Source organism: Crocodylus siamensis, chromosome 1, assembly GCF_052110815.1.
Source record: "Crocodylus siamensis isolate JL-2025a chromosome 1, ASM5211081v1, whole genome shotgun sequence".
NCBI classification, from domain to species: domain Eukaryota; kingdom Metazoa; phylum Chordata; order Crocodylia; family Crocodylidae; genus Crocodylus; species Crocodylus siamensis.
This window is the reverse complement of record NC_143395.1, coordinates 15,319,565-15,341,465: the sequence shown is the minus strand read 5'-3', so window position 1 is coordinate 15,341,465 and position 21,901 is coordinate 15,319,565. Positions and strand designations below refer to the sequence as shown.

At 43.8% G+C, this 21,901-nt stretch overlaps 1 protein-coding gene across 11 annotated transcripts in view; it reads right to left on the bottom strand.

The window, feature by feature from the left end:
- Positions 1 to 461: 461 nt before the first annotated feature.
- Positions 462 to 21,901, bottom strand: part of PUM2 (pumilio RNA binding family member 2) — a 112,575-nt gene continuing 91,135 nt past the window's right edge. For 8 of the 11 annotated variants that reach the window (XM_090031701.1, XM_090031653.1, XM_090031696.1 and 5 more), the window contains 6 exons: positions 19,569 to 19,703; positions 19,159 to 19,296; positions 16,438 to 16,563; positions 14,227 to 14,348; positions 3,068 to 3,260; positions 462 to 2,431 (listed from right to left, as the gene is read on the bottom strand). In XM_090031701.1, coding sequence (XP_089887827.1) covers positions 2,300 to 2,431; positions 3,068 to 3,260; positions 14,227 to 14,348; positions 16,438 to 16,563; positions 19,159 to 19,296; positions 19,569 to 19,703 — 846 coding nt within the window. In that variant the 3' untranslated portion in view covers positions 462 to 2,299. The remainder of the gene's footprint in view (positions 2,432 to 3,067; positions 3,261 to 14,226; positions 14,349 to 16,437; positions 16,564 to 19,158; positions 19,297 to 19,568; positions 19,704 to 21,901) is intronic. The other 3 variants (XM_090031663.1, XM_090031690.1, XM_090031670.1) reach the window with 1 other exon arrangement.

Sequence of the window (21,901 nt, the reverse complement as noted above, 5' to 3'; positions counted from 1 at the left end):
ACGTTAGCGAAGTCATAATCCTGAAAATCTCCCTTACATAATTAGGGTCCTTCCTTTCTTGGAGAGGAAGTTACAAACTAATAATTGATGTGGAAATTAGACCGGCACGTACAAACAATAAGCAGCAACCTATGAGTACGTGGGATTATTAATGCTAGAGTTATAAACTAAAAGATACATTAGGCTAAAACTCCCAGCATGCCATTCAAGAAATTAGAGCAAACAAAACAAAAGAAAGATTTAGCACCTAAAATATGCGGTAAGAGAAGATCTGTCGATGTTGATATGAACAGCATCAGAATTCCATACACTAGACTACCCATTGCTTGTTCTTTTATCATCATCCAAGCCCGACCATAAACAGCCTATATGTGATGAATGCCCAAGACACTGCTTCTAACATATAGATCAAAACCTTCGGTTATACCATCAAAACAAATGTTTTACACAAAATACTTACGTCAACAAAATACAAAGCACTTTCTTTATCTTTCAGAAACTGAATATACAAAGTAAGCTTTTTCCAAAATATTTCCATAGGCAAAGGATTAAAAAGGATTTTAATTATACACATATGGTCACAATTCTGCCTTAAAAAGATCATTGGGAAATGTACATAAGGCCGCTTGTAAATGTACATCATTTTGTTACTGTTACAATGTCATATGTCCAGAGAAAAAATTGACAGTATCATACATATTTGCTTTCTGTTGGGAGTAAACTATTCAAAAATACAGTACTCTTCTGTACAAAAAAAAATCATGCCACGTTTATTAAGATGGAAGAAGCGTTGGTTGCTGTGATAACCAAATATTTCAGTCCATTTCTTTCTTACTATGCTTATTATCCTGACTTGAATTTTAACTGATTAATTTCCCAAAATGTCCATATTAACAGAATCAACAGCTATGTTATAAACAAAACAATGTTTCTCACAATAGATAAAAAGAAAGCTGGTTCATATTTCTGAAACCATATAAAGATAGAATTTTAAAAAAATCACTCTTGATTTGCTGAAATAAATTTACATTGTACAACACCATATGCCAGGGCAAAAAAAGGGATGGGGGTATGAATATACACTAAAATGCAAGTTTTTGTCCCATAAAAGGGGGTAAAACAAATTACATTTACAGCATGAAGGTTTACAAATGTACATCTGTACAACCAAGATAAGCATCACTACTAAATTAGCAAGGCTTGTAATAAACATTGAAACAAGATTTTTTTTCAAACTGTAAACTTACACCTATTAACTACACGTATACAATGCATATATTTATAGGAAGCAAAAAAGCTATCTTAATATTTTAATCATGCTTAAATGTTGAGCTATCAAGTTTACTCTTCAGTGGCCCCTTTTCTCCTCCATCAATACCTATTTTTTGCACCTACTGTGAGAAAGCAAAATAAATGCTCAACACTTTCAACTCCTGTCTTACAATTCTATATGCAAAATAAAAAAATACAAATCTCCACTCTTCCTGCATTACAAAACTGGTTAATGCAGGACTCTCCTCTTTTCTGACCATGTACTAAATTGTATGGAAGTACCACCATGATTTTATTCCTCTACCTTGTACAACAATTAAATATATAAGTATATACACTGTTAGTTTTATACATTGCTAGAGAAAATCGTGGGGCACCATGTTTAAAAAAATTATGTCTACAGCAGATGCTGGAAGCTAGTCTTTAAAGTTCCCATTTTTTTTTATCATTCCCTCCTTTAATTTGCTGTGCCCTGTTTGCTATTTGGATAACAGGTTGTGAACCACCAAAATACAACTTAACTTTTTGCAACATGTTAAATAATATTTATGCAGTTGATCAAATTTTAATCTGGTATAAAAGACTTCACACAAAAGGGAAAAATAAAGACTAATTCTATATACAACTCTATAAACCTGTTGTGCTATGATGTTAGGTAGACCTACCAGATTGCAAGCCAGTGTATTAAAAGAATACTGTACTTTTTTCCCTTTAAAAACTATTTCAGTGACTTTACAAGGTAAAAATTTACAAAATATGTGACAGCTATTTTGATACAATTACATCATATACAGGCATTCTGTGCTTTGCCAGCAGTCCAATCTGATAGGTCTCCGAATCAGGGCTGGAGATATTCTATAATTTACTCCCCAAAAATATACACAAGAATAAAAATTTTACAAATGGATGAACAGAGTCAATAAATAGATTTAAAAAAATCAGAACATTTTGAGTTAAGTTGTGTGGTTTGATAATTCACAAGAACTTCTTCTTTCATTCAAGTTGCTGTTTGTATAGCAGCGTTTGTTTACAGCATCCCATTAGGTGGTCCTCCAATTGGCCCCAGATCAGCACTGTTTTTCAGGTAATACTTTTCCAGCTTGGCTAGTATGTGTTTACCATAGGTATATTTCCTCAAAGTTGTAATGTGGGGTCGAATCTGCAGTAAGAAAGAGATGAGCTAATTTTTCAGATTAAAAGGCCTCTTAACGTTTTCCAAAATATATTATTCTTATTTTTTTTCCCCAGTAGAGTCTTTTATTTCAAAGGTTAAATCTTTAACCGCTCCCCTCCCTGGGGGTGGGGATGGTGATGGCATGTCAAACTGTGGAAGAAACACACTTCTTTAGATTGCAAGCATTTTCAATAATGTGACCTGGTCAGGAGTCAGTGACAGCATTCATATCAAGTAGCAAGTTAAAAAAAAACCACTAAAGAAAATGCAAAATAACGGTATTATTTTAAATATAACAAAATGTATGTCTTATTTTATAAAAACTAGAACCGAGGACCAAAAAGTGAAATTTTAATGGAAACCTCTTTTAAATAGAAAAGCTAAATGTGTAGAAAAGAAAGTGAAAGCTCCAACTATATTCTGCTTTATGAAATTGCATTAAAGGTTAAAAACAGGATGTTGGACTTACTTTTACTATCCCACAACTGCTCCCTTCCATGGTTATGAACTCAAAAGAAAAGTGTTTTTCAAGTTCGTAAGCATGTAGAGAGAGAGAGCTATAGGAAATGTGAATAGAGGGAAAAAAGTGCATTTGGCCGAGAGACTAAACACGAAACATACCTTGTGCATTATAATTTTCCGTTGAGCAGGTTCAGCCATATCAATCATCTTCTGAACAACATAGTTGGCATACTGGTCCTTCATCATGGTGTATAAGGCACTGTGAGGACCATCATTCTGGCAACAAACCTCATCAATAAGTAAAGCTCTTTCAGCACGAGAAGCGTGAGTAACACACTTTTCCACAACATTGCTGAAAACAAAAGAAGATAATTGTGAACATTTTCTTTTAGGGGACCCAGGAAACTACAAGCTGGTGACTTTAACTTCTGTTCCTGGAAAACTGATAGAAACAAGAATAAAAAAAGTATTGTTCAGTGTATGGATGAACATGACTTGCTGGGGAGAAATCAACATGGTTTTGTCAAAGGGAAATCATGCCTCACCAACCTACAAACGTTCTTTGAGGGTGTCAATAAGCAGGAGGATAAGCGTGATCCAGTTGACATAGTACATTTGGACTTCCAAAAAGCCTTTGAAAAGGTCCCCCATCAGAGGCTCTTAACTAAATTAAGTAGTCATGGGATTACAGGGAATGTTCACTTGTGGATTAGAAACTGGTCTGAAGACAGAAAACAAAGAGTGAGTATAAATGATCAGCTTTCCGGATGGAAAGTAGTAAACAGTAGGGTCTCCACAGATCCATATTGGGACCACTGCTGTCCAACATGTTCATAAATGATCTGGGAAACTGGGGGAGTAGTGAGATGGCCAACTCTGCAGATGACACAACACAAATCAAAATGATAAAGACCAAGCTAGACTGTGAGGAGCTACAGAAGGTTCTGGCACTACTGATCGAATGGGCAACTAAATGGCAGATGAAATTCAATGTAGGTAAGTGTAAAGTAATGCACCAGGGCAAAAATAACCCAAACTCTACCTACATTATGTTGGTAACAGCTAACATAGAGCTAATGCTTATACAAGAAAGATCTGGGAGTCATTGTGGACAGTTCACTAAAACCATCAGCTCAGTGCTTAGCAGCCGTCCAAAAGACAAACAAAATGTTAGGGCTTATTAAAAAAGGAACTGTAAACCAAATGAAGTATTATCATGCCACATTATAAACCTGTGGTGCGTCCACACCTTGAATACTATGACTGGTTCTAGTCCTCACACCTCAAAAAGGATACAGAATAGACTATGGAAGGTACAGAGAAGATCAGCAAGGATGATCAGTGGCATGAAGGGGCTTCCACATGAGGAGAGGCTAAAGAAGCTAGGTCTATTGAGTTTAGAAAAGAGATGCTTAGAGGGGGGCCATGGTAAGGGTTAACAAATACTAAATGGTAAAGAGAAAGTAAACAGAGGTTTGTTATTTACTATGTTTCACAATACAAGAACTAGGGGTCACAAAATGAAACTAGTAGGGAATAAGTTTAAAACTAACAAAAGGAAGGTTTTTTTTCCCCACACAGTGCATCATTACAGTGTGGAACTCACTATTATAAGACGTGGAAGATGATGGTTTAGCCTGATTGATAAAAGCATAAGAATTACAATTTACTGGGTCAGACCATAGGTCCACCTTGCTCAGCAGCACGCACCACAAGTGGCAGATAGTGGATTCAAAAAGGGATTGAACAAGTTCTTGGAGGAAAGGGGCATTGAATAGATACTGAGCACGGGAGCTAAGAGTACAGAGTCTGAATCAGAACCTCCTAAATACTGGGGGCTTCAAGGAGAGAAACAGCAAGGAAAAACCTGGTCATACCCCGTTCACTCTCCCTTTCAGCATCCACTCTGGCAGTATGAGACAGGATACCGGGCAAGATGGACCTATGGTTTGACCCAGTACATGGCAGTTCTTATGTTCTTAGGATGGTACTCAAGTTCATTTGAACACAGACTGTAATACAGAAGATCATTATAAAACTCTTATGACTACAGGATTACTGCATTTACTTGAATACAAGATGAGGTTTTTTTTATCCCAATGAGCATGGGGAAAAAAGCTCCTCGTCTTATGATTGCATACAAGGAAACCTTATTAAATGCATTGCTCATCATTAAACTGCTGCCCAAAAAGAGCATGAGCTCAGTAACAAAAACCAACTAGGAAGCTGACTAAATACAATCAACAACACTGAGCATGACTATAACACATGACCCACACGGGACCATATGGGGTAAACATACTGACGGGAACCTAACACTTTTTTTGTTTTGTTTTGCAAAAATATTTATTTCTGCCAAGTGGCCTTTGTGGTTCAGTTGGCAGATAAAAGCACACTAAACTAAAGACCCATTACACAGTTCACGCCTCTTTTTTTTTTTTTTTTTTTCCCTTTTTTTAAAGAAATGTTTCATGTTCCAAGCCAAATCAAGTCCAAATCCATGAGTCGGTCCAGAACCATAAGTGGCCCTACAACTGGCAAACACCCTCCACCCCCTAGGGCTTCAGATATTTCCAAAGTTTTTTGGCAGGCATCCTATGTGCAGGGGGGAGCCTGGAGGCTTGGGGTTCAGATGCCCCCAGGTTTCACCTGCCCTCAGCCATATGGCTGCAGGAGCAAGCTAGGGAGGAGCCTCCCATTTCCATGAAATGGGCTTTAAGCCCCCAAACCTCAGCAGGTACTAAACCATGTCAGAAGAACAGTTATCCCGGGGAGGGATTAAGGAAAATTGCCCTCATGGACCCAGATACATGGTGCTTCCCTTCTTAGTGTACCCCACCTGAATAAAATATACAGTAGTGCTCACTGCATGCCATTTCCCTCGGTGCCGATTCTTTTCAAGTCATAGTGAGCCAATACCCAGAACACATTCCACCTTCCTCTTCACTCCCACAACTAAGCTGCACCTTTCCTTCCCATTGCCAAGGATTCGTTTCTTTACCAGCCTTAAATGTCTTGTAAATATCACCAAATGGGGCCCCAAATTGTTCACCCACAATCCCTCTGTCACCCCCTCTCTCAGCCTGGTGTGTATGATTAGTGTGGCCCCACCCTCTATGAGGTGGAACTGGACCAAGCTGTCCTGTGCCTCATCTGCATATGAATTTTTGAAGAATCCAAGGATACAACAAGAACACCCAGTTCCAGCCATGTGCGGGGCTAATTAGCACATGGATCCTTTGTGGGTGATATTTGGAGTACACGCACATACTGAGCAGTGCTGAGCTGGTTGGCTAAGAGCAGGCTGTTTGCCTGCTCAGGAAAAGCAGGATCTGACAGTTAAAAAAAGGGGGGGAGGGAAGGGAGAGAGTTGAGGGAGTGTCAAGAACAAGGGGGATATTTGTCTCTCCAGATTTATTTTCCTTCTTGCATCAGTCAGAAAAGGACAAATTCAAGGAAATCTGTAAATGCGTAAGTTTCCAGGTATAGAATCTAATTATTCAGGGTCATCTTATATTCAGGGTCATAAGAAGTAAATATGATAAATGGTGAAAGTACAACTGTATCTTTGCGAAGAGTAATTTCTAAGTTTAAAACTCAAGTCACTTGATTTACATTAACTTAAAGAATTAGACTTCTCAGTAATGTCTAAGGGTCTTTCTTTCTTATTGGGAATTGGGAGCGGGGCTTAGGGGTCTGGGAGCTCAGGTGGTGTTTTCGTCCATCCTCCCAGTCTCAGGCTATGGGCTGAGGAGGGAGAGGAGGATCCCCGCAGTGAACCAAAGACTGCGGAGCTGGTGTCATCGGGAAGGCTTTGGCTTCCATGACCACAGCCCGCTCTTTGGCGAGACAGGCAGCGAGCTGCTGGGAAGAGATGGCCTCCACCTCTCCCCCCTGGGGAGGAGGCTCTTCTCAGCCTAATGCCAGGAGCCTGGGCAACAAGCAGGACAAGCTCGTCCTCCTGCTCAGTGCAAAGAATTATGATGTCACTGAGGTAACGGAGACCTGGTGGGACTCCACCCATGACTGGACCACGGGGATAGAGGGCTATACCCTGTACAGGAGGGATCGTGTTGACAAAAGGGGCGGGGGTGTAGCTCTCTATGTCAAGGAAAGCTACATGTCCCTGCAAGAGGATGCTGGCGACCGGCACGGACAGATAGAGACCCTCTGGGTAAAAATTCGTGGGGAATACGGCACAGGGGACACAACGGTGGGAGTCTACTACAGACCTCCCACTCAAAGTCCTGAGCTTGACCAGGAGTTCACCCGGGAACTGACTGAGGCCGCTTGCTCCAGGACCTTGGTTGTCATGGGTGACTTCAATTACCCGGACATCTCATGGGAAGATCACTCAGCAAAATCCGAGCGATCGCAAAGCTTTCTCTCGTGCGTGGATGACCTCTACCTCACTCAAGAAGTCTATGGGCCAACGAGAGGCAAAGCACTGCTCGACCTGGTACTGGCTACGGGGGACGCCCTAATCGGCGACCTAGTGATCGATGGGAAGCTGGATGACAGCGACCACGAGCTGATCACCTTCACCATCCGCCGTAAAGCTGGCAAGTCAGTCAGCAACACAGAAGTCCTTGACTTCAGAAAAGCCGACTTTGACACGCTCAAGAGGCTAGTCAGTCAGGCCCTGAGGGACCATGACCCCAGGGAGATGGGAGTTCAAGAAGAGTGGTTGCTTCTCAAGGAAGCGATCCTCAGTGCACAAGCTCAATCTATTCCAACACGGAGGAAAGGCAGCAAGAAGGCACAGCAGCCCCCCTGGCTCTCCAGAGACCTAGCGGACCTACTGTGGCTAAAAAGGAAAGCCTACAAAGGATGGAGGACGGGATTCACCTCCAAGGAGGATTACTCCGCGCTGGTCCGGTCCTGCAGGGAGCAAACCAGGAAAGCCAAGGCTGCAACTGAACTCCAACTACCTTCAAGCATCAAGGACAATAAAAAGTCCTTTTTCAGACATGTGGGGAGCCGGAGGAAAAGCAAGGGCAACGTTGGACCCCTGCTAAACCAGATGGGGCAACTGACAACTGACGCCCAGGAAAAAGCCAACCTATTAAATAGGTACTTTGCGTCAGTCTTTCATCAGTCCCATGGGACGCCCATGCCTGCTATGGGACAGGGAGATCAGGGTGTTGGGGATCCCCTACCCTCCATAAATGACCTCATGAAGGAACACCTTGAGAAGCTGGACACCTTCAAGTCAGCCGGACCTGACAATCTGCACCCCAGGGTACTCAAGGAGCTGGCGAGCGTCATAGCCCAGCCCCCGGCACGGATCTTTGAAAACTCCTGGTGCTCTGGTGTAGTGCCCGAAGACTGGAAGAAGGCCAATGTGGTGCCGATCTTTAAGAAAGGGAGGAGAGTGGATCCGGCTAACTACAGGCCCATTAGCCTGACTTCTATCCTGGGGAAGATCCTAGAAAAGTTTATTAAGGAGGCCATCCTTGAGGGACTGGCCCAGGCTAACATCCTAAGGGATAGCCAGCATGGGTTTGTTGCGGGTAGGTCTTGTTTGACCAATCTCATTTCCTTCTATGACCAGGTGACCTATCACCTAGACAAGGGAGAAGAGATTGATGTCATATATCTTGACTTCAAAAAAGCTTTTGATCTGGTATCCCACGATCACCTCTTGGCCATACTGGCCAGTTGTGGCCTTGGCTCCACCACGATCCGCTGGCTGGGAAACTGGCTCCGTGGTCAGACCCAGAGGGGTGTGATTGATGGCAGTCACTCATCGTGGTGCCCTGTGACTAGTGGGGTCCCTCAAGGCTCTGTCCTGGGACCCATACTGTTCAACATCTTCATTAATGATGTGAACATTAGATACAGGAGTGGACTGGCCAAGTTCGCCGATGAAACCAAACTTTGGGGCAAAGCATAGGTGGGTGATCCAGGCTGACCTGGACAAGCTCAGCAAATGGGCAGACGAGAACCTCATGGTGTTTAACACCGAAAAATGCAAGGTTCTCCACCTTGGGAGGAAAAACCTGCAGCATCCTTATAGGCTCGGCAGTGCTACGTTGGATAGCACTACAGAAGAAAGAGACTTGGGGGTCATCATTGACCACAAGATGAACATGAGCCTGCAATGCGATGCTGCGGCTAATAAAGCGACCAAAATGCTGGCTTGCATCCATAGATGCTTCTCGAGCAAATCCCGGGACGTCATTCTCCCCTTGTACTTGGCCTTGGTGAGGCTGCAGCTGGAGTCCTGCGTCCAGTTTTGGGCTCCACAATTCAAAAAGGATGTGGAGAAGCTTGAGAGAGTCCAGAGGAGAGCCACGCGCATGATCAGAGCTCAGGAAAACAGATCTTACGATGACAGGCTGAGAGCCATGGGACTCTTTAGCCTGGAAAAGCGTAGGCTCAGGGGTGATCTGATGGCCACCTATAAGTTTATCAGGGGTGCCCACCAGGATCTGGGGGAACGTTTGTTCACCAGAGCGCCCCAAGGGATGACTAGGTCAAACGGTCACAAACTCCTGCAAGACCGTTTCAGGCTGGACGTAAGGAAGAATTTCTTTACTGTCCGAGCCCCCAAGGTCTGGAACAGTCTGCCAGCGGAGGTGGTTCAAGCACCTACATTGAGCACCTTCAAGAGTAAATTGGATGCTTATCTTGCTGGGATCCTATGACCCCAGCTGACTTCCTGCCCTTTGGGCAGGGGGCTGGACTCGATGATCTCCCGAGGCCCCTTCCAGCCCTGATGTCTATGAAATCTATGAAATCTATTCTGGTGGAACAGATAACTCAACCTGGACCATCGGGAGTGCATATGTACAGAACAGCACTTTTGTTATGGCTGCACTGAAGCCATAAAACTGAAATCACAGAAATTGAGGGTTGGAAGGGACCTCAGAAGGACATCTAGTTCAACCCCCTGCTCAAAGCAGGACCATCTGTAGTTAGACACACAACTAAGAGCCAGCAAAAATCCTGGTACAACATCTTCCTGCATCTTAAGCAGACATGCTAAACATGATTCTTGCAGAACCAGGAAAGCTGTACGATAGTTCTTTTATTAGCAGCCAAGAGCAATGAGTCATTTCCACTCCCAGATGGGAGAAGTTAAAGGTTTGGTGGCTATACCCATTAACTTGATCTGTTTTATTTCAGCTTTGAGTATGTGGCTTTGGAAATGAACGTGCAAAAAAAGGAACAAGAACAAACCTAGAGTTGAGACACTATTTTTCTTTTTCAGGCTGGCAGTCTGCATACAATCCCATGTTTAAACTGAATGCACCCTAGGTTCAAGCCTAGAGTCTATACAATTATTTCAAAGAAAAAATGTCTTGATTTGTAGTTTAGTAAAGAACAGTCAAAAAGGGAGTATCAGACCCCAATCCTAGAAAGGCTTAGCCAGATGTTGGCAACCTATGGGCCTCCAGCAGCAAACCTGGACACCTGTGGCAACTCTGGCAGGTCAGCACTGCATGGGGAACAGTGGTGGCATTTGCTGGAAGCAGTGGCTCCGCATTTAAAACATCCTGCCACTCCATAAGGTTGTCAAAGCCCTGGCTTAGGCACATATTGAGTCTGAAGCATAGGAAGAGTACAGAGATAGAAGGGACCTCACTCTACCAAGTATCTATCCCTCTACTCCAAGTAAGATCAAGTCAAGTCAAGGTAAGCGTGTGTTCTCTTCCAGGTTGGTGAACCTCCTTCGGCGGGCTTTAAACTAGGCTCGTCGGGGGAGGGGGAAGATGAGGGCGGAGGAGACGATGAGATACCAGGCCCAGCAACAGCCAGCGAGCCCAGACCAATGGTCAAAACGGAGAAACAGGTAAGCGATAGGGGACGGGGCATTGCTGAGATTAGGGGGTCAGTGGGCACAACCGCTGAAGGCCTCAAATGCCTCTACACGAATGCTCGAAGTATGGGGAAGAAGCAGGAGGAACTCGCCCTCCTCCTAGCTGTCACCAGCCCTGACATAGTAGGGATCACAGAAACGTGGTGGGACTCATCGCATGACTGGGCGGTGAGTGTCAAGGGCTATAGGCTATACAGGAAGGACAGGATAGGAAGGAAAGGTGGAGGAGTAGCACTCTACATCAAGGAGGAATATACTTCCTCGTTAATTAGCATGGGGGTAGAGGGGGGGCACTCTGAGGTGCTCTGGGTTAGAGTAAAAGGCAGTCCAGGGGAGAGAGACTTAACGGTGGGAGTCTACTATAGACCTCCCAACCAGGGAGAAGAGCTCGACCTGGAATTCTTAGGTCAGCTTACAGAGGCAGTGAGGGCTAAGGATGTGGTCATCATGGGGGACCTAAACTTCCCAGACATCTGCTGGGAGGAGCAGTCAGCCAAGTCTGATCGCTCACGTCGGTTCTTAGCCAGACTGCAGGACCTCCATCTAACCCAGGAGGTGCACAGTCCCACCAGGGGAGACGCCTTGTTGGACCTAGTGCTGGCCACGGGTGATGACCTGGTGAGGGGGCTGCGGGTGATGGGCCACCTGGGAGACAGTGATCATCGCTTGCTGGAATTCACCATCCAGCGTAAGGTGGCAAAGGGCTGCAGCAAGGCAACAGCCCTAGACTTTAGGAGGGCTGACTTCAACAAGCTAAGGAGGATAGTTGGGGAAGCGCTGAGGACCCAGAGGGGAAGGGAATCAGATGTCGAAGGTGAGTGGTTGCTCCTTAAGGAGACGATCCTCCATGCCCAAAGGGAGGTAATCCCAACAAGGGTCAAAGGGAGCAGGAGGGCACATAAACCCCCATGGCTCACTAAGAGCATCCGGGAATGTCTCCTTGCTAAAAGGGAGGCATATACCCAATGGAGAGATGGGGTCATCGCCAAGAAGGACTATGTTATAGTCGCCCGAGGATGTAGGGGGGCAGTCAGGAGGGCCAAGGCAGAGTTGGAGATAGGACTAGCTTCCCGGATTAAGGACAATAAGAAGTCCTTCTTCAAATACATAGGGGGTAAAAAGAGGGTCCCGGGTAATGTGGGGCCCCTGCAGGACACGATGGGCAACTTAGTCATCACGCCAGATGACAAAGCTAACATATTTAACGATTTCTTTGCCTCTGTCTTCCTAAGTAGGGACCAGTTCAGCCACCTCCCTGCTGGGCCCCCCTCGGGCCCCGAGAGAGACACGCCTGGGCCAAGGGTTAGCGAGGAGTTAGTTAGGGTACTTCTGGAGAAGCTGGACGTGTTCAAGTCCGCTGGTCCGGACGATCTTCACCCTAGGGTTCTACAGGAACTGGCTGAGGTCATTGCGGGACCCCTGGCACGGCTCTATGAGCACTCGTGGTGCTCTGGCGAGGTGCCGGAGGACTGGAAGAGGGCCAATGTGGTCCCTATCTTCAAAAAGGGAAAAAAAGAGGACCCGGGAAATTACAGGCCAGTTAGTCTGACCTCAATCCCGGGTAAGCTCTTTGAAAAAATTATCCTGGCACACATCCAGGAGGGCCTTGCGGGGGAATGCATGCTCAGGGGCAACCAACATGGGTTTATCAGTGGCAGGTCTTGTCAGACCAACCTGGTGGCCTTTTACGATCAGGTCACCAAATCATTAGACGCAGGGGTTGCTGTGGATGTAGTCTTTTTGGACTTCCGGAAGGCTTTCGACACTGTCTCTCACCCTGTCCTCATCAAAAAGCTGAGAGACTGTGGTGTCGATGCCCACACGGTCAAATGGGTCGCCAACTGGTTGGAGGGCCGCACCCAGAGGGTGGTAGTGGATGGGTTCTTCTCGACCTGGAAGGACGTGGGCAGTGGGGTTCCGCAGGGCTCGGTCCTCGGGCCCGCACTGTTCAACATCTTCATCAGTGACTTGGATGAGGGGGTAGAAAGCACCCTGTTCAAGTTTGCTGATGACACTAAGATGTGGGGGGATGTGGGTGCACTAGAAGGGTGCAATAGGCTACAAGCTGACCTTGACAGGTTGCAACGGTGGGCAGATGAGAATAGGATGGGGTTTAACACTGATAAGTGCAAGGTGTTGCACATGGGGAGGAAGAACCGGCACCACACTTACAGGTTGGGGAACTCTCCTCTTGCCAGCACGGAGACGGAAAAGGATCTTGGAGTCGTCATTGACTCCACGATGAACATGGGCCGGCAGTGTGGGGAGGCAGTCAAGAAGGCCAATCGTACCCTATCATGCATCCACAGATGCATCTCGAGCAGGTCCAGGGAGGTGATCCTCCCCCTCTATGCGGCACTGGTCAGGCCGCAGCTGGAGTACTGTGTCCAGTTCTGGGCGCCACACTTCAAGAGGGACGTGGACAATATGGAAAGAGTTCAGAGGAGGGCCACTCGTATGATCAGGGGTCAGCAGGGCAGCCTTATGAGGATAGGCTACGGGACCTGAACCTGTTTAGCCTCCACAAGAGAAGGCTAAGGGGGGACCTTGTGGCCTGCTACAAACTGGTCAGGGGGGATCAGCAGGTATTGGGGGAGTCCCTGTTCCCCCGTGCGCTGCCAGGAGTGACCAGGAATAACGGTCACAAACTGGCGGAGGGTAAGTTTAGATTAGATATTAGGAGGCGCTACTTCACAGTCAGGGTGGCTAGGGCCTGGAACCAGCTTCCAGGGGAAGTGGTGCAGGCTCCTAGCCTGGGGATTTTTAAAAGGAAGTTAGATGAGCACCTTGCCGGGGTCATCTGACCCCGGTGCTCTTTCCTGCTAAGGCAGGGGGTCGGACTAGATGATCTACCTAGGTCCCTTCCGACTCTAGCTACTATGAAACTATGAAACTATGAAACTATAAGAGAACTACCAGGGATACATAAAAATTTTCTCAAGGTCTTAGTTTTAAAAGAGCAGCTTTATATGTTAAAAAGTTCTAGGAGGAAGTTAGCTGTTAGTCTGAAGTCAGAATGCAAAGTAGATTTGTAACTAATAGACCTAATTTGTACCTAAATCAGAGGTGCAACCTATGTATTTAAGAGTCAAATGGTTTTCTGCTGAAAAATTTGAATGAGCAAAAATCAAAACATGGCATGGAAACACAGCAATATCATTAACAACCCTTATGAAAAGCAAGTATGTCTATAGCTTTTGGGAGAGCGGATGGAAAAGAGGGCAGTATCCTGTCTACACCCTGTCTGGTTGCCTGTCAGCTTGCTCACCTTGTACCTACATAGTCTGGAACCTACACGTTTCATAGTTGTGACTTCTTGGTAGGTTAGGCTCCAAGTGCACCTGGTACTATGGCAGTATGCCCAGCAGATACTTGGAGGACATTAATGTTTTTCCCCTGAGGCAATGGAGGTCCCAAAGCTACCTTCCTGGCTACCTCTGCAAGCAACCCTCCTGGATAAGCCTTCTTCCAACAGTCAAAGACTGAATAATACCTGGCAAATTTGTGCTGACTCAAGGCAAGAACTTTTCCTCTTATCTCTGAAACAATTTTACTCTTATCTTCAGGACGACCATGCTCCAGCACATGTTGGATAACATAATTTCCATACTGATCCTGAAAATAGAGAGAGAAAGTTCTTATTTATGTATCAAGTAGCGTATAAGCAACTTACCCATTTTTGCTGTGCGGGCTGGCAGCATGTTGTTGGGGGTGGGGCACCAAGCCACAGCACAGAAGCATAGGAGTGGATATGGGGGCTTCTGACCTGACCCCAGGCCTGCCCACAAACTATCCAGCTGCTTGTTCATGTAATACAATTAGAGGACAGTCCTTGGAAAATGTTGAGCATTTCCCCTACCTGGGTAGCTACATTTCCCAAAAAGTAAACATAAAAGATGGTATTCAACACTGGATAAAATGTGCCAGTGCTGTCTTTGGATGTCTCTGAACTAGTGCCTTTGATGATCATGACATCAGGACCCAAACAAAACTTCTCATTTACCAGGCTGTTGTCATCCCTACCCTGTTGTACAGCCGTGAAACCTGGAAACACATCAGAAACACCTGACAGCTTTGGATTAATACCACCAAGAATGTCTTTGGAGAATCCTCTATTATCAACTGGAAGGACAGAAGAACAAATACAAGCGACTCAATCAAACACTACCGGCATTGAAGCCATGTTTATATGGCACCAGCTCTGCTGGACAGAATGTGTCATAAGGATGCCTGACAACCAGCTCCCAAAAAGGTCCTATACTCTCCAGCTCACTATTGGTTACCACTCTAGAAGTGGGCAAAACAGGATTCCAGGATACTCTGAAGGCCAATCTGAAAAAATTAATATCAGCACCCGAGAGACTCAAACACTGAATTGTCTCCAATGGCACCATGATGTACAACAAAGCATTGATCATTTTGAGCAAACACGCCTCACTGTGGAGGCAGATGATGAGAAACACCAAGGGAAAGAGCTGTGACCTAACATTACCAGGATCTATTCCTTCCACCCAGAACTATCTGCCACATATAGTAGTTGAACATATGGTTCCCAGATCAGTCGCCTCAGTCATCTATGGACTCACCAATTACATGTAGTTACAAGGATGAGTCTTCCAGTAATGAGGACAGTTTGCCAGCAAACTGCACCAAAAATGCATACAGAAAGCTGTCATTTTGAAGTGGCCATGCAACCTCTGAGAAAGTTCTACAGATACTGCTACCAAGAGCATATCTATAGAAGAGAGTTACTGCAAAACAAATGACGGTCTAAATTCAAAGCACAACAGCTACTCCATACTAATTTTCTACTCGATATGGACATTTCTTCCACAGTGCCTCTGTAGCGTCCCTTAATCTTACAAGGGTATGTGCATTACCCTAAGCAGCGTATGCGGTTCCTCTGAAATTACCCAAATTATTCACAGCGCATGGTCTTCAGGAAATTGAGCACCTGTTTTTTTGAAAGACTGCCCTTTGTGTGAAAGCATGTTACTAATGTGTGGTTGAGACACTCTAAATTAAAGCTGGTTGGAGGTTTTCCAAAGGAATCCCAAGTAACTTAAGCTAAACCACAAAAAGCATTCTTAGTAAATGTCCACATGTGGAGCTATTCAGAACAACTATTTTGGGCTATTTCTCCACTGAGACAAGAGCTAATATGACTGTAGGCCTTATGCCAAAAGTATACCCACAGGGGCATTTATTTTCCTATTCATTTCTACATTATTAGAAAAATAAAGAAGTATGTCAGAAAGGTTATCAGGTGTCTGCTAGCTTGAAAAAAGACAAGGAAGTAAATCCAGTTAAGTCTCCAAGCTAGTGGTTCTCAATCTGCTTAGACTCAAGGCACTCCTTATTAGACTCGAGGCACCTTCAGCAAATCCAGTTCTTAGTTTTCATTTGCTTTATGACTATGGAAAAATAATACAGAAATTCTTCTTCTGTTGCAAAGAGCTCAGAAACGCTACAGCAGGTCAGAATGTTTTCAATACTATGGATTCCTATTTGAAATCTCTGATCTTGTGAATCATGTTTACATACCTAACAATGCTAACATTGCATGCTACCCTGCACTACTATTGTAAGGATCTGAAGGCACCTAAGGGTGTCACTCACCTTGGTTGGGAATCACTGCTGTAAGCAATAGAAATCAGTAACACAACCTGAGATTTACCACACACAATCGTAAGTGTATGCTGACCTGCACTAGCTGTTCTGTGTGTTGGTGCAATTCTTCCAAGATGGGCAAGGTCTGCTCAGCAGTGCAGTGCTCCAGAATACGCTGAATTACTCTGCAGCCATAAGGATGAGTCGAAAGCACAAACACCTTAAAACAAAATTACCCATTTTTTTAAATTACAGAATTTTTTATGTATGCTAAAAAAAAAAAAAAAAAAAAAAATCACATTTCAAAAGTAAGTTATCTTATCCAAACTACCACTTAATATACTCATTTCTATACAAAAGCACCCTCTAGTACTCGAAATTTCCATTTCCAACCACATTTAGGGCCAGACTAACCATAAGCAGTGTGCCTAAGGCTTCCGCTCTTGCAGTCACGTGATTACATCAGAGTTTCTCAGCATTTGCTTGAGGGAGATTTCTAGCCCTCATGACTGTAAAGAAACTTGGAACAATCTAAACTTATTTGCTGCTTTGAGATCTCCCCAGTTTCATGGAGGGCCAGAAGTAACATCTGTTGTGTGAATCTGCCCATTCATTTCAGTGGGATGTCAACACCAAATCCACATATTTGGGGGCAAAGAGGAGGGAGGTGCATACAGACTACCCACGCACAGGACAAGGTGTTATTGCATGTGGCGGAGCACACCCAGGTCACCCTACCTCTCTGCCAACTGATGTAAAACTCCAGGGCTCTATTTCTGCTCCTGCCTCTCTGGGACTAAGAGGTCAGCCACTTTAACACCACCTGCCAACAACTGGGGACAGCTTCCATAATGTGCCTAGAGCTCTGCACCCCGGGTTTCAAATTCTGCAATCAAGTATGCCAGAAATTTCAAATTCAATTATATGAAATGGACCTCCAATTGTGCATACACATTTTAAAGGTATCTATTAAATATAGTCAAAATTCTGGCTTCTTTTGGCTATTTAAATATTTTTCCAGAAATCAGATTTGTCCTTGCAGATTTGATTCAAATGTTACCTTTCTGTATTGATCAGAACTGAACGGAGACTTATACAGAGAAGTCTAGATAAGTCACACAATGCCAAGTAGTTTAAATATAAGATAAATTAGTTGTCTACCCATGTAGTATTACAACAGCGTATTTTTGTATGTATTGAAGATATGATAAAGCATGGCTTTCTAGTGGTGTTCTTCTCATTTAGTCAAAGGACTCTATAAACATTTCAAACTCCCTCCCTTCCCTTGTACCTTTTGGGATGCAAACGAAACAGGGGCTTAAGTTCACAATCATTAAGGAATTATCTGCTATTTACGATAATTTTGGCACAGCTATTATTCAAGGCAAAAATTCAGCACAGCACAATAAAACATATGAGATAGGGGTAAGTGTGAGATTTTCTAATGAAGTAATAAAGCTGAGTAATAGGGCTGAGTTGTCTTGTAAAAATACTTTACCTCTAGACAATAAAAAATAGTGATTGACTAGATAGCTTTGGAATATACTTCAGCCAAATTAAACTGTTTGTGTACTATAATACAAGCTTTGTACTATAGGCTTTTGGGAAGAAGAAATAATTGGTCATCTTAAAAATGAGTCACAAAGTAACCTAGATTCAGAAGACATCAAGAAATCAATACAAAACACTGTATTGAATTTAAGATGAGGTCTCTTCCTCCCATCACCATGGGGTTAGAAGCCCCTTATCTTAGATTTGTGTAAAAAGCGTGTGGCAGGGGTGGGGTGGGGAGGAGCAGACGACTGCTGCAGTTCTGACTCTGGCCCTGAGCCTGGGTCAGAGCCAGACTTACAGCAGCCTCCTGCCCCATTCTCTGCATCTTCTGCTCCGCCACTCCTCCCCGCCCCCTTTACCACCCCTACTGTCAAATGCAACCTGGTTAGAGCTGGATTCCTGGGCATGGAGAACATGGAAACTCTGTCCCCTGCAGTGCTGACACTGCTGCATGGACAGCAGAAACTGCTCTTCCATGGTGGATCGTCTTAAATTCCGGTTCTTCTTAGATTCAAGTACATACAGTATTACAAAGAGAATTCAGAAAGCTTATTCTCTAAATTGAAGCCAAAAGATTTGACAATATGCTGAGCATTTTTTCCATCAGACTAACAGCATTAGATAAATTAGATTAGATTCCCAACACAGTCATGTTCTACAGCAGTGGGGGCCAGCTCTAGGTACACCACAAAAGCTGTCCCCAGGTGTTGTTTGGAGATGATGAACATTACCAAGTGGCTGACTTCTATTCACAGAGGCAGGATGAGATATAGCCCACCCAGCATTTTACATAAGTAGGCAGAGGGTATTTACCTGAGTGGGCATGGCCTACCACATGCTATTCCCAACATACTCTTATTTTACAGTAGTGTGGATCCACCTTTTTGGCAGGTGTGGCACAGGCTAGCCCCAAAACCTCCTTGGAATGCCACTCTGGTTCCTTTCCCTTACTTGATCTGCTGCTCAGTTTTCTACTTTCCCCCTGTGCTCCCTAACCATATTGCTCCTCTGCTTTCTGCTTCCTAATTTATCTACCACTGTACTGCCTGTCCCTTCCCTATTCTGCCAGGTGCCAAACACAGAGTTGCCTGAGTCACCTGTGGCACTGGCCACCCCTGTTTTACTGAAGTGGTATTATACATCAAACTGAAGTTCAATACCACCATGGCAACAAATGATGTTTCAGATTTACAAACCATGGAGAAATAATGAATAGATCAGTGCAACTCTTAGATTAAAGTAAACAAACTGATATCATTACCTGTCCTTTGAAAGCATCAATGATGAACTGGAGTGACTGTGGCTGCACACATTCGATGCATTTCTGAACAACATGGTTTCCATTTTGATCCTTCACGCATTTCAGAACATGACCATCCAACTCTTTAACCATTTCATTCTGTAAAAAAACAACACAAAACACAAACCAAAAACAGAATTATTTTAATTTATAGATCAATATTTTCTTAAACAAAACTATTTTAAAGTGATACTCAAATTTTTATACCCACTGTGTATTCAGACAGATATTGCATTAATTGACAGCTTAGACTAATTAATATTATTTTTAATTCAACTGTACCTTTGCAATAATGCAAATATTTAAATTTGTTTAGATTATCATTTAATTTGATTAAAATAAACACAATACAAAACATTTTTCTAACTTACAATTACCTGCTGATCAGGTGAGATAGACTCTAATGCTTTTTGAATAACACGACAACCATACATCTGTAGGGCTAATGGCAGAACATGACCACGTATGCGTGTTGCTAGGGCTAACTTTTGATCCAGGCTTCCAAACTATAAGAAAATAAAGATGCTGTTAACAAAAGAAGCTGTACTGCCATCCTGGGAATATAACTGGATGAAGGTTAAGAAGAGTCATAATTTACTACAAAATTGCAGTTTGCTATGCTTTGCTTATCACAAAAAAGCATTCCCTTTATTTCTGATGCACATAAATCCTTTAAATACTTATATGAAGTGTTTCTTCTCTAAACAGCTATCTTTTTAAGATTTCACACACTGGGATAGATCCTATTCCAATTATTAGGTGCCTAAGTGTGATCTCAATCCACCACGCTTGAGCTCCTGAATAATGATTAACAAAAAGGAGAAGATGAATTTAATTTCTGGTCACCGCTTTTTGTGACTCCGCCCTGAAGCTAAGATGATGGTGTGTTACAAGAGTAGGTGCATCACTGGTCTTCCAGGGAGCTGAGTTGGGAGGAACATACTATCAAACTCAGGCTCACTTTCCACTCTGAAGATTTCAAGTTTTACCTTCCAATTGTGGATACTGTCACACCTTTTGTACTATATTAGAGTGATAGTGCTGGGCATCTTTTCCTTACATAGGTACTTACAGACCACAATTAAGTTACCTTTTTTCCTTCTCTTCAATAAACTGAGACAACAACTCAAGTGTTTTTCACGGCTCTTCACTGAAGTGTCCCCAGTTTTTCTAAATCCTATTTTAAAGCAGCAAACACTAGAACCAGACAGTATTTTAATACCATCTCACCAGTTCTGAATACAGAGTTAGTATCATCTCGCTATATTTACTTAACATTCCTCTAGGAAAACCTTGTAAATTCTCCTCATATAGGCCCCTGCTCAAGATCTGTTGTCAATCATACCTTACATGACCGAGCTGACTAGGTGGAAAGTCCAGATAGCATACAGAAAATGGAAATGTGCAACCTTAAACTGGTAAAGGAGCACTGCACTCCATAACACCCCATCCTCATTTGGCCTCTCCTACACTCCTGTGGAGCACTTTCCACTTCAACATGGAGCAAGAAAAGCCTTTCAGAACCTTGGTGCAGCTAGTAAGGGGTAGCTTGTAATGTCAGAAAGCCAATAAGGCATCTCAGACCCAATTTACATGACATAGTTTTGCTAGCAGAACTCCAATTCCCAATTCCTCCAGAAGAGCGAGTGGGTCTATATCTAGCACTTCCCTGTAGCAGCAGATCCCTTTCCTTCTGTTGACAGAGTACCATCATTCAAAGAAGACTTCTACTGCCACCCAACAAAAAGTGAGTGTGTAGACATGCCCGTGTCTTCTGCTGGCTGCTACTGTCCAGTTGGTAGCTAATGGTCATCTGCTGTATGTGGAGCCACATGAGGTCAGCTGAAGTCACACGGACATGAACACACTCAGAGGATTTCCCACTGACAGCTGTTGTCTATAGGAAGAAATTCTGGTGACACAAGCAGCCTATTGTAGATGAGGTTTAGCTTGGTGGGTAAAAGTCTGGAAAAGTGCAAAACCTGGACCCTAGTATTCTACAGAGATAAGTTTCAAAGGAGAGGATAATCTAAGCTTGTAGTGAACCAAAACTACATAAAATTAAACTAAGTTTGTGGTCTACTTTTGAACCCACCAAGATATGACAACATCCTCTCCCAAGTTCAGAAGTGAGCATAGTATATTTTTCATAGAAAATGTTACAGAGAAAGTGAACATTCCCTATAAATCCATGGCTACCTAAACTTAGTCAAGAGCACTTAAAACCTTTAGCATCCCCTTTTACACCCTGATCATCCAAAAGCCCAACTGACTCCCTGGCAGGGCTTCAGCTTCGAAGGTTCTTAAAGAAATTTTTATTGTTACCTTTTGTGTCCCTAGCAAGCTTCTTCTCAAATTAGAACAAGTTGTGTGGTGTCCAGTTCTAGGCACCACACTTCCAGATGTAGAGAAGCTTGAGAGAGTGCAGAGAAGAGCCACTCGTATAACTAGAGGCTTGAAGAGTAAGCCATATGAGGAAAGGCTGACAGATACGGGACTGTTCAGCCTAGAAAAGAGAAGACTTTGGGAGGGGTTGGTGGCAAATACAAATATATTGGGGGGCTAGGCGAACAACTATTCACCAAAGTGCACCAGGGAAAACCAGGAGCAATGGTCATAAACTCCTTGAAGAAGGTGTCAGACTGGATACAAGTAAAAACTTGTTCACAGTTTATGTGACCAGACTCTGGAATAGACTCCCGGT